Below are 12,303 nucleotides of genomic sequence, written 5' to 3' on the forward strand. Positions count from 1 at the left end.
ACCTGCGAGAGTATATGAAGCTTTAGTAGGATGTTCTTGCGGGCAAGTTGGTTCATACCTCAAGAAATGTTAAAACTGTGCATAGGACGAGAACATAGGCAACGAAGAGCACGCAACTGCGCCTGTGGTGATTTGTGTGTTCCTCGTTGCCTACGTACTCATCTTTTGCGCAACTTTAAGGTTTCTTGAATAATAATAATAACCATTGGTCGTGGATGGATTGTTTAGCTAGAAACGAAGAGCAGCAATAATAAAAACCAGCTTCCCGATCAGTTCTCAGGCCACTTTCTTTCTCGTGGAGCGACCGCGCTATATCCATTTTTAAGTCCGGTCTCCCAGAATCACGCACCCGTTCAAATCAATGCTTGCGTACCAGTGCATTAAAAGGTGCTCAACGCTTGAAAATTGCTTCTTACCGCGTACTCCTGCAGCAGAGAGCCGTCAGCCAGAGCTTCAGGCACGTAGTATTGAAGTTTCTTGATCGTCACAGGATTAGAAGTCTTGCTTGCAGCTGTCGCGGCATTAGTTGTGGAGGGGAAGCTCATCATAGGAAGGTACTCGGTCAACCGCGAATGCCTAGTACCTTTTTCCTTCGGCGCCTGTGCGGCTGAAAATTTTAGAAGCACGCAATATACACAGTTCGTTGACGCTCGCGAATCGGTGCACCAGCCGCCAAAACAAAACTTTCGTAACAAACAGATCATTTTTCCAGAATAATAAATTTAAAAAAATAAGTAAAAATAAACGAATTACTCTGCCTTAATCCCTAGATATCATAGTATGATCCATCAAAAACAGACGTTAACCTTCCGGGCAGATTTTTTTAAAACAGTTCTTTTTTCGTTTTTTTTTTTGACGCCACGAAGCTGGTCCAGAAAAATTCCTTATCAGTGCGTCAAAAGGCAATGGCCGCCACTTGCCACGAGTATGCAAGGGCGCTAGTATGGCTGCTGGTATGTAAGTACACCCGTCCAATTCTTTAACATTAAGCCCGAGCGTCGACTGCAACAGGCGCCGAGGTGCAGCAGAGCGGAAATCGGGAGAGGGGACGAGCATGCGCGCCGTTTGTGGCGCAGCAGATAGCGCCGTCTGCTTGTCTGTTTCGTGCAAGGCAAGTTTTATGGCCGAGTCCTGGGAGCGTTTGTTTCGTGTTCTATCTGCTGCGTGTGTGTGGCCCTTGAGTGGTGCGGATGCGTAGCGTTCCAAACACGATTGTAGGCCCCGGTTGCATTCCTGGGTAGCGTCGAGAGCATTTGCTTTAACGAAATTAACGAGACGATATCGAGGGTCTCTTCAAGCAGCTTTTCGTAATTGACGATTGCAACTGGTTTCTTGGGTATGCCGGGCTGTTCTCAAATGTATGCTCTTTTCAGAATCTCCCACGCTATATGCAACGGATAAAAACAATTGTTCGCAGATTCTTGGGGCTCTGATGCATAACAGCCAATGATGGGCACGGGTTGTTTCGCACTAATCACAACAGCCTAGCAGACGACTCTCACTCCAGCAGCAGCAGCAATTGTGGGCATTCCTTTGCCCTCGCACGCTTTCTCCTCTCCTTCTTACGGCGCAGTAGCGCCTGGCAGTGGAAGCTCGCGTGTTCACGCTAAAAAATTAGAAGGGTGTACGTGGCGTTAAAGGTTTGGGGGGACAAGAGTTGCGAAAACCACACATTTTCTTGAAGACGCTAGGTGCACGCTGAAATGAAAACTTGCAGACTGCGGTTTATTGCGAGAAGTATTCATAACCCCAGTCACGCTCAGTGTATCTTTGAGCAGAGATTTCACAGAAATAAATGTGCATATGAGGTTTGAAACGCTCAGGTGCTCACGCACGCTTTGAAAGCCTGGAAAGTCGTTCCTTGAAGCTCCGCTTTGTGGGACCATTGGACCGGTACGCAACGGCTTGCCGCTTTCTGAAAGATAGAATAAAAAGTACGTTGCGATGTTTTCACAAAAGTGCACAAACTTCGATCCTGTGTAAATAATGTGTAAATACTGTGTAAATTTGCGCAAAATCGCACTCAAAAGTTTCCGGGAATTGAACTTTTGGAAAAAAAGCTTATCGCAGCTATGCCTTGATACTCAGCAGGCTGCTATTGCTACCAGCGGATAGAGACTGCACGCACTTAATGCCAACACATTTCAGGCCGCGTTAGTTTTTTTTTTCTGCACTTTCGCGTACCCTAACTTTTCATTCACAAATGTTGCATCACTTAAATACTACTAGACCCTTATAGTTTATGTGGGTTTAACTTCCCAAAGCGACTCAGTCTATGACGGACGTACTAAACCCCTAGTTCGCGTTAAGAAGCAAAGGGTATTGTGAAATATATATAGTTTTCATCTTAAACTAGGTAATTATTTCTTCAATGTAAGCTCACGCATACTCCCCAAAGATCGCAAAATATATTTATAAAATACGCATACTTCGCAAAAGTCAAGCTGTAGTAGAAATACAGAATTTTAGGACATCGGGACCTAACGGCCCCTAAGCGTTTATCAAGTAGAAACGCCGAGCACGGGCGCACGCAAGTAATTTTGGAAACGATTTTTTTTTCTTTCGAATACGCCCGACTTGCAAGCATAAATTGCACCACCTTATTTAAAACGAAAGCTTTTAACAAGGTTTCTTGTCAGCAAACAATGGTCACTAAGCACTGCTCAAAGCAACTTCAACGTTTCTGACACTGCCAGAAGTATGTGTGTCGCTTCCAGCGTCAGAGCAGGCCAAAACTATACAAGTTGCACTGAAATCGTTCCGAAAACACCTCTGCTTCTTATTTTATTGGTGCATTTAGACGCAGTCTCTGAAGTTTCGTTTTTCTGCAACTTTTAGAAAGCGGTGAAAACAAACCGAGGCTTAATAAAAGTATTTCGTACCATTTTTTTGAATAGCAGGTGCGAGGAAATTCCACGTTAAGCAAAAGCCATCGAACGCTGCGATATTATAAAAAAAAACGGATTCCAGGCACGCTATGTTGAAGAAAGCGTTTTCCCCTAGTGCAAAATAAACACACAAGGCGTGCCTCAGCTTTGGGCAAGTAGGCTGCCGCATTGCAATGCGCCAACCTATTTGCTTTTCGGGCCGCCTACTCTCAAATTTTCTAATACCTTAACTATTCAACCGTAGCTAGCTGCATGATTCCGACAAAAACATTGAAATTTACATCGCACCTGTGATATAAATGGCATGAACAAAGCTATGGGCATATCATTTTTCATAAAAACTTGCATGCTGGGATAATTCGTGCTCCGTGAAAGCGCACTCACCGTATACTATAATATGTGAGAGCCGTCACCGCCAAAATTAGGCAAAGAACACCAAGTATAGCTCCAATAACGACACCAGTGCTCGCCTCGTTGCCACTTCCGTTCACTGCACAAAGGGTTAATATTATTTCAGTGAACATTTATTACCTCAATTGGAAATTTTTACTCAATATGAAGCAAAGTTTAGGTGCCAGCCTAAGACGAAAGCCCTTACCTATAACCGGTGCTGTCAACCTGTACCCATAGAGAACTTCCTGCAAGTGCAAAACAAGAAACACATCTCCTCAGCACTCATCAACATCAATATTTTCTGTTAGCGAGTGAGAAAACATGTTTGGAGTGCGGGTCTGGCACACTCACATAAACCAAACCAAATCGTCGTACATTAACGTCGCACATCGCCACAGCTGCAGCATCCGCGCTTTCTGTGGGTTACGCGAAGTAATAATTGAACAGCGTGCCCTTCAATGATTACTTATCATAACTGTTCCCGCGCTTGAGAGAGAGTGTGAAAGGCAGCTGCGACCTGCCGCTCTACCCTGCGTCATACACACATGACCACGACGTCATCTCATAGGATGCGCTACACCAGTGCAATAGTCTGTGAACGAGTGGGCTTCGCCTGTGGGTATTTCATGTGGAGAAAAGGCTGGATTGGGTTTCATATTTTTTTTTATTGGAGCAGAAACCACATTAGCTGTCACTTTAGAATATGATTTCTGAAGCCATATTTTCGGTGCCATTTTTTTCTTACGTCGGTCTGTATTTCGCATTGGACGTGCGATCTAATAATGTACCATAACTGCCCTGATAATTGAACGATCTCACCCGAGGAAGACGTACAGTTTAAGGAGAGATCAAAGTTTTTGTATTGCGAACTTCCATATATTACACTTGTTTACCTTCTTCAGAGCGCGCGGGAATTGAGACGGCAGCGGACGTATCTAAAACATGCGATGCAAGCATTCCGCATTAAAATACGGTATAATATTTGATGATCATGCAATGATAGCTTAGTATTAGTGATCTAACAACTGATCTATATTAGTTGTGGCTTGTGGAAGAAGCTGGCTAAAGTTTGGGAGTGTGGTAGCCAGAGCTGACCGAAAGAAAAGCTTTGCGGCACGATTAAATTACAACTTATGTTGATGATGATATAAACAATACGGTTAGTATATTGTGAGGTTATCTCGTTCAAAATAAAAATTTGATGGCACATCTTCAGAAACGAGGCCAAATTTGAAATTTGATCACCAGATCAGAAATATCCAATGCGGAACTTAATTCTGTTCAGATTAGTTTCTTGCGTTCCTGTGAAAGTATAAAAATAAACCAAGAGTTAATTAGAAAAACTTAAGCAAAATAACAAAGCTTTTAGGCTGTCGACCTGAGTGTGGTAAGAATAGTTTGGTTTTCAATCCATTGATGTACTTTGGCAGCAGTAAATCTCAATAGGCCGGATCACTGAAAAAGTCGTAGCGTATGTGCAGAAAGAAGCGGGAAACCCTATATGTTGAATATTTTCGGTTGATGGTCTGACATATTAGGTTTCAAATGCACAAAAGACATTTTGTATAGGAAGTTAGAACCAGTTAAAATGGAGCGAGAAATAGTAAATTTTCATTTTACTGTTTCTGAGTATACTTCACTTTCAATGTAAATTCCTTCCCTTTTTTGATTTTGTGGATTCATCTGTGAGTATTGGAAAGAAAACCGTGACAGTTTGAGCCGGGTGATAGTGCAATACTGGTAAGCTGTTCGAAAGTCAGTGCTCAGAATTAGGAAGATGAAATTTCCTGTTCTACATAGTTCACTTTTAGGCATAATAAGCGATAATAATCGATAGGGTGAATGAAAATCTACGAATCCTACAGCCTAATCTGCAAACGCCAAAAGAGATCCGGGAAGCTCAGATGGTCTAGTTGGTGCATCGGCGAATTCGAAAAGCCTTATACAAAGAAAAAACAAGAGGATACAAGAATAAAGGGTTTATAGCTCTGCTTTACTTTTTGGTTACAGATACGCCACTTCAGGCTCTAGCCGTTCTGCCTACGATGCCGCATCTACCAGGCGAGTTCCGGAAATTTCCAAAAGGCAGAGAATCTGGGTTTTGTGTGCCAACAGTGAAAGACACACAGGTGGCTGAAATTGTTGCACAGCCGTCCAATTTATCTCTCTAAGATCAACTGCAGATGACAGATGTTACACGTGAAATGCCTATTTGCCTTTCAGCGGGTACGCATATCTCGCTTTCATAACCATCTGCAACCAGGAGCCATCACGATCTGAATATCCAACCTTTTTTTGCCCGTACTAAAGTTTTCAAATACGGTTTCTTAGAGGGTGCTGTGGAGAGTTGGAACTCTTTGCATGGCAACATTCGTGCATTATAAATGTCTGATTTTGCTTCGGTAATTGATTCGTAGCAATGTATGGTGCTGTGTGCTGCGTTTGTATCTGTAATCCTTGTCATGTACCCTTTTATGCGTGAAATTGTACCCCATTTTATGTACCTACTCCTGCTATAGCCCCTCGAATGGACTGCAGTATTTTCAAATAAAATAAAAATAAATAAATTTACCTTACCCTTTTGCTAACGCAGCACTAATACCGTCCTAATACCGTATTATTGCAAGGCCGTCTATGGAAAGCTGTCACAAAATTCGGCGCATATTAGAAATGGCGCAGCGCGTAAGCAATCGCGCCCGCGCGCTGTAAAATAAAACAAAAAGAACAGTGGGGAAGTACCCCCGGAGAGTGCGTAGCTTTACGCGTACTGCTGCCACTAAGCTCGGCGGCGCGGCGCCAGGGAGGCATGGCCGCGCGCGGCGTCGATTTCTCTAGAATGTCGGAGAAGTTTATGCTCGTTGTCGACGGAGAGCGCATGACCTTGACCGCCCTAAAGAGATACCTTCTCCCCTTCGCTCTTGCGTCGATGACTCCGCCCGGCGAGAATGACCAAGGTATTTCTGAACGGTGGTTTCCGCGCTCGACCAATGGGGTCGTGCGCCCGGCGCGAGAAGGAGAAGGAGTTTGTGCAGTTGAAGCTGCATGTATGTGCGCGCCTGCCTTGGCGCGAAGAACAAACAGGCGCGAACTGCGCCTATAAATGAGGGGCCTCAACCGCTGTCGGTTAGCCCGAGCCGCCGTTTAAGCTTCCGAGAAGCGCGCCCGCTCGACTCCCGCGAGAACACCACTCGACCAGCCAAGGAACAGCGAGACAACGTTCGCCAGCCTGGGGATCAGCCCCGTCGTGCTCCTCAGGTCGTCGAACTGTCGCAGCGTCCGGTGAACAAATTGTGTTTTGTTTTGTTTGTCTCTCTCTATTTTTATGCACTTTAGGTGCAAGGATTTTGTTTAATTGTTATCTCTCTCTGTTGTTACTTTGCACGAGCTGCCTTGTATTTGTAAATCACTTCGTATCTGCTCGTACGAGTGATTGTGAATTCCTCTGTATCGTCTCTTTGCTGTACAATCTTTGTTTTGTTTCGTGAACCTTTGTCTCCGACCCATTCTCTGGCTTGGACCGGCGAAAGCTGGGCACCAAACCACCAACCACTTCATCACTTGGTAGCTGGTCTCCGGCTGAGCTTGCAACGCTGAGTCGAGGGCATCTCCTTCGTGACCAAGACCGCTACCCCCACACGCTCTAAGGGTGTCTGGGAGCGCACGCAAAAGTGCGCAAAGTGGTGACATATTCTGGCGTTCGCGACAGGACGTTTGGTGCTTTGTGAGCCCAGAGAACGGAGAGAGAGCAGGAAGAAGTTTACGAAGAGGTCGTAAACGGGTGTTTAGCAGCAGAGCGATATTGTGAGGTGCCACGCAGAAGCGGTTAATGAGGTTCACAGTGTCGATGCAATCTTTGTCTTCAGGAGTTCGTTCTCCAAACATGAGCTTGAAGGAGCTAGTTGAGATTGGCATCCAGATGGGGATGACCGGAGCCGAATTGAGAAAATGGGTGGACGAGGAGAGAGTGAGCTGAAAAGGAGAGAGAGAGAAAGGTAGCGCGCAAGAGAAGCCACTGAAAGAGAGACAGCGCGCTAGAAAAGCCGCTGAGAGAGAAAGGCAGTGCTCTAGAGAATCCGCGGAGTGAGAAAGACAGTGCGCAAGAGAAGCCACTGATAAAGACAGCGCGCGAGAGAAGCCGCGGAGAGAGAAAGACAGTGCGCAAGTGAAGCCACTGAGAAAGACAGCGCGCGAGAGAAGCCGCTGAGAGAAAGGCAGCGCGCTAGAGAAGCCGCTGAGAGAGAAAGGCAGCACGCTAGAGAAGCCGCGGAGAGAGAAAGACAGCGCGCAAGAGAAGCCACTGAGAGAGAGACAGCGCGCTAGAGAAGCCGCTGAGAGAGAAAGGCAGTGCTCTAGAGAATCCGCGGAGAGAGAAAGACAGTGCGCAAGAGAAGCCACTGATAAAGACAGCGCGCGAGAGAAGCCGCGGAGAGAGAAAGACAGTGCGCAAGAGAAGCCACTGATAAAGACAGCGCGCGAGAGAAGCCGCGGAGAGAGAAAGACAGTGCGCAAGTGAAGCCACTGAGAAAGACAGCGCGCGAGAGAAGCCGCTGAGAGAAAGGCAGCGCGCTAGAGAAGCCGCTGAGAGAGAAAGGCAGCACGCTAGAGAAGCCGCGGAGAGAGAAAGACAGCGCGCAAGAGAAGCCACTGAGAGAGAGACAGCGCGCTAGAGAAGCCGCTGAGAGAGAAAGGCAGTGCTCTAGAGAATCCGCGGAGAGAGAAAGACAGTGCGCAAGAGAAGCCACTGATAAAGACAGCGCGCGAGAGAAGCCGCGGAGAGAGAAAGACAGTGCGCAAGTGAAGCCACTGAGAAAGACAGCGCGCGAGAGAAGCCGCTGAGAGAAAGGCAGCGCGCTAGAGAAGCCGCTGAGAGAGAAAGGCAGCACGCTAGAGAAGCCGCGGAGAGAGAAAGACAGCGCGCAAGAGAAGCCACTGAGAGAGAGACAGCGCGCTAGAGAAGCCGCTGAGAGAGAAAGGCAGTGCTCTAGAGAATCCGCGGAGAGAGAAAGACAGTGCGCAAGAGAAGCCACTGATAAAGACAGCGCGCGAGAGAAGCCGCGGAGAGAGAAAGACAGTGCGCAAGAGAAGCCACTGAGAAAGACAGCGCGCGAGAGAAGCCGCTGAGAGAGAAAGGCAGCACGCTAGAGAAGCCGCGGAGAGAGAAAGACAGCGCGCAAGAGAAGCCGCCGAGAAAGAGAGACAAAGGGAACGATAAGAAAGAGAGAGATAATGGCAGAAGAGACGAGAAAAAGCTGCGAAGCTCGCCTTGGAGCGAGAAATAGAATTTCAAAGAGAGCATGCCATTCTTGCGAGGAAGCTGGCTGAAGTTCGGCGTTTGAACAACGTCATGGAGCCAGTTGAGCTTATCTCCGGAGGGTCTGGGTGGAACACAAACAAGTGATTTGTCAGCAACCACGGAAGAGATTGTAACTAGCTCCACTAGTGAGAGGTTGGTTGAGGAACAGCCAGTTCCTGCAGCTGAGATTGAACAGGGTGAGGACAAACCAGAGTGTTGCTTCCTCAGGAAAGTGATAGTGTAGCTACTACCGAGGTAGTAGGCGCTGAAAAGAAGGCCAGCCTAGCGCTTCAGTCAGAGGCCACCTTAGGGCAGTGGCTTCAAGATGGGGAAGAAAGCAGGAGCTTCACCAATAAGCCAGATTGCTGCACGCCTGAGAGTTGCAGTAGTGAGTGTGAGGAAGAACAGTTAAATGACAAAGAGCGTGAAAGCTCCTACGTCACTACAGTTCAGGACAGCGCTCTCAGTGAAAACTTGGAAACTCTTTCAAGTGAACCCTCCACAAGTGAGGAGGCCTTTCTCGCTGAGGAACGCGAAAGTGCAGTACAAGCAATGAAGCATGACTGCACTGAAGCAGACGAGCCCAAGAACGAATCACCGGAAGCTGAATTGAAAACAAAGAACAGTGCGTCTCCAATGGTTAAAGACTTGTGCTCCGAACACTTGGCACGAGGAAAAGCCAACAAGAGAAAAGGAAGGAATTGGGAAGAGGAAGTTCAGTCCATGAAAAACAAAAGGTGACTGAAACACTGGCTTCATCACGAGAGCGTAGCTCGGATGATGCATGTGGAAACGAGCTTGGCTTGCCCCGAAAAATGTGGAAGAAAGTCGTGGAAGGGAAGTCGGACACCACTGGGAAGAAACGGAAGAAAGAGAGCTAAGCTGAGGACAGCTGAGTCGGGTGCAAGAGGGCGGCACGAAAATCGCAACAGAGTGAGAAAAAAGTCCAGACGATCGAGCCTGGCGTTTACCAAGGACTCGCTCTGAAGGCGCAAACACAAGAGCGCACTCCGAGAAGAAACACACGAAAAGGGGAGCCGTCATGCGCGAACTGGTGTAATATCTGTTCACAAGAGGCGTTCTAGCCGCAGGAAAAGAGGAAGGGCTCATAGTCTGAGCAGAAACGCACAGAGGAGTGCGAATAGACAGCGGAGTCAGAACCGCGTTCGGAAGAGAAGCCTTAGTATAAGGCGGAACAAGAGCAGAGCTGGCGACAGGAGGAACGGCCAGAGTCGCGTGCGAAAGAGAATCAAAAGCGCGACCGAAAACTTGAGGGAAGCAGTCCTGTTCCAAGCCCACTGTGTATGCCGAATCTGGAAGTGTAGGCGCAAGCATCCCTCGAACTTGAATGCTCCCTGTTTGTGTTGTGTTAATGTATTGCCGTGTGGCGGCTTGTATTGAATTTTGCCAATTGTCAAGTGTTGTGTGCGTGCAGACATCATTGTATTGAAGTGTGTATTTTGGCCTTCGCAATTGAGTCTGTGAGCGCAAGCATGTGCGCTCGAATTTTGTGTTTTGTGAATATTGTTGCACAATATTCTTAAAGGAAGGTGCAGTGTCACAAAATTCGGCGCATATTCGAAAGAAAGGCAGCAGCGCGTAAGCAGTCGCGCCCGCGCGCTGTAAAATAAAACAAAAAAACAACGGGGAAGGACCCCCGGAGAGTGCGTAGCTTTGCGCGTACTGCTGCCACTGAGCTCGCAGGCGCGGCGCCGAGGGAGGCATGGCCGCGCGCGGTGTCGATTTCTCTATAATGTTGGAGAAGTTTCTGCTCGTTGTCGACGGAGATGGCATGACCTTTACCGCACTAAAGAGGAACCCTCTCCCCTTTGCTCTTGCGTCGATGACTCCGCGCTGCGAGAATGACGAAGATTTTTCTGGACGGTGGTTTCTACGCTCGACCAATGGGGTCGCGCGCCCGGCGCGAGAAGGAGAAGGAGTTTGTGCAGTTGAAGCAGCGTATATGTGCGCGCCTGCCTTGGCGCGAAGAACAAACAGGCGCGAACTGCGCCTATAAATGAGGGGCCTCAACCGCTGTCGGTTAGCCCAAGCCACCGTTCAAGCTTCCGAGAAGAGCGCCCGCTCGACTCCCGGGAGGACACCACTCGCCCAGCCAAGAACCAGAGAGGCAACGTGTGCCACCCTGCGGATGGGCCCCTTCGTGCTCCTCAGGTCGTCGGACTGTCGCAGTTCCCGGTGAACAAATTGTGTTTTTATTATTTGTCTTTCTCTGTGTTAGTGCACTTTAGGTGCAAGGATTTTGTGTAATTGTTATCTCCCTCTGTTGTTACTTTGCACGAGCTGCCTTGTATTTGTAAATCACTTCGTATCTGCTCGTACGAGTGATTGTGAATTCCTCTGTATCGTCTCTTTGCTGTATAAACTTTGTTTTGTTTTGTGAACCTTTGGCTCCGACCCATTCTCTGGCTTGCGACCGGCGAAATCTGGGCACCCAACGACCAACCCCCTTGTCACTTGGTAGCTGGTCTCCGGCTGAGTTTGCCACGCTGAGTCGAGGGCATCTCCCTTGTGACCGAGACCGCTACCCCCCCACGCCCTAAGGGTGTCTGTGAGCGCACGCAAAAGTGCGCGAAGTGGTGACAAAGGCAAGAAAAAAGACTGAAAAAACAGACGCGAAAGAATTCTGCCTTGTGGAGAGCGCACATAGCAACCAGCGCAACGCGGCAGGTGAGCTGTATGACAAACGCGGCGACACAGGTGACAGCGCCAGTGCAACGCCACGAAGCAGGCAACCACCGCGATGCATGCCACGACGCATGCGAGTGTCTGCGAAATATTGAGCAGAAAATGTTTGCACCGTTTGCACCATGGACCCTGGCAGAACCAGAGCCGGGGCGCGGCGGGAGTGCTGTACCAGCGCCAATGTCAAAACCGAGCGCCATCTATCAGATGCTCCACCAAGCTCTCTCCGACGCAGCAAAACTGAGTCAGTGTTACCAGCGTAGTCGGCACTCCTTTCCAGCTTACACCGTGTCCTAAACATTGGACAGCGACTGTTAGATTGATTACCAGAGAGCTTAGACTAACAGCGGCGTTTACCTTAAGCTTTCCCTCTTTGCGTCCGCAAGTTTTTTTCGCAAGTTTCTTAGATGTAATAACACTGATTATTCTAATCTAAACCAACTTAGTGCACTAGCAGAGGTTAGGCAGACCAAGTACAACTAAATATTTCACGGAAAAATAAAAGCACTTGCGTTAACGACAGCTACTGGTATGGCATCTGTCCGTTTTGACGCAATTTGTCGTGGCATATGATGCGATTCATCATTGTAGGTGGCATGGAGACTTCAATTACATATGTGAGCCGTTCTCGTTGGATCATGTCTTCATCATCTTGCTCACAAAGGTATATATGTACCTATCTTTATTTCCTTCTCCTGCCGATTTTCTTTCGGCCCTCTCCATGAAGATGGCTTCGTTGATTTATTGTCGGTGATCAAATTAGGGCCTCAGTACATGGAACCTCGTGCATTCCTGCTGGCTAATCACATTTTCTTCGTATAGCATGTATTGAAATTTGAAACATGTAGACGTGGTTACCGCACAAGTGTAGCCGTAACCGCGATATAAATCCGAGCTTATAAATATCGCTCATAACATACAATTCGGTTCATAGACCATGGGCAATGCACGCAATATTAGCGGTCTTGTTTGCGCTGCCAACATCCGCGATTAAAAAGTTCGTTCCTGGAGGTGTGTGAAAAATAA

At 47.7% G+C, this 12,303-nt stretch overlaps 1 protein-coding gene across 2 annotated transcripts in view; it reads right to left on the reverse strand.

Annotated features, from left to right (window-relative positions):
- LOC144110430 (receptor-type tyrosine-protein phosphatase mu-like) overlaps positions 1-12,303 on the reverse strand; it is a 198,817-nt gene that overhangs the window by 63,029 nt on the left and 123,485 nt on the right. For both annotated transcript variants that reach the window (XM_077643324.1, XM_077643323.1), the window contains 4 exons: positions 3,487-3,526; positions 3,273-3,378; positions 1,836-1,915; positions 417-607 (listed from right to left, as the gene is read on the reverse strand). In XM_077643324.1, the coding sequence (XP_077499450.1) occupies positions 417-607; positions 1,836-1,915; positions 3,273-3,378; positions 3,487-3,526 (417 nt within the window). The remainder of the gene's footprint in view (positions 1-416; positions 608-1,835; positions 1,916-3,272; positions 3,379-3,486; positions 3,527-12,303) is intronic.

Source organism: Amblyomma americanum, chromosome 11 (assembly GCF_052857255.1).
Source record: "Amblyomma americanum isolate KBUSLIRL-KWMA chromosome 11, ASM5285725v1, whole genome shotgun sequence".
Taxonomy (NCBI): domain Eukaryota; kingdom Metazoa; phylum Arthropoda; class Arachnida; order Ixodida; family Ixodidae; genus Amblyomma; species Amblyomma americanum.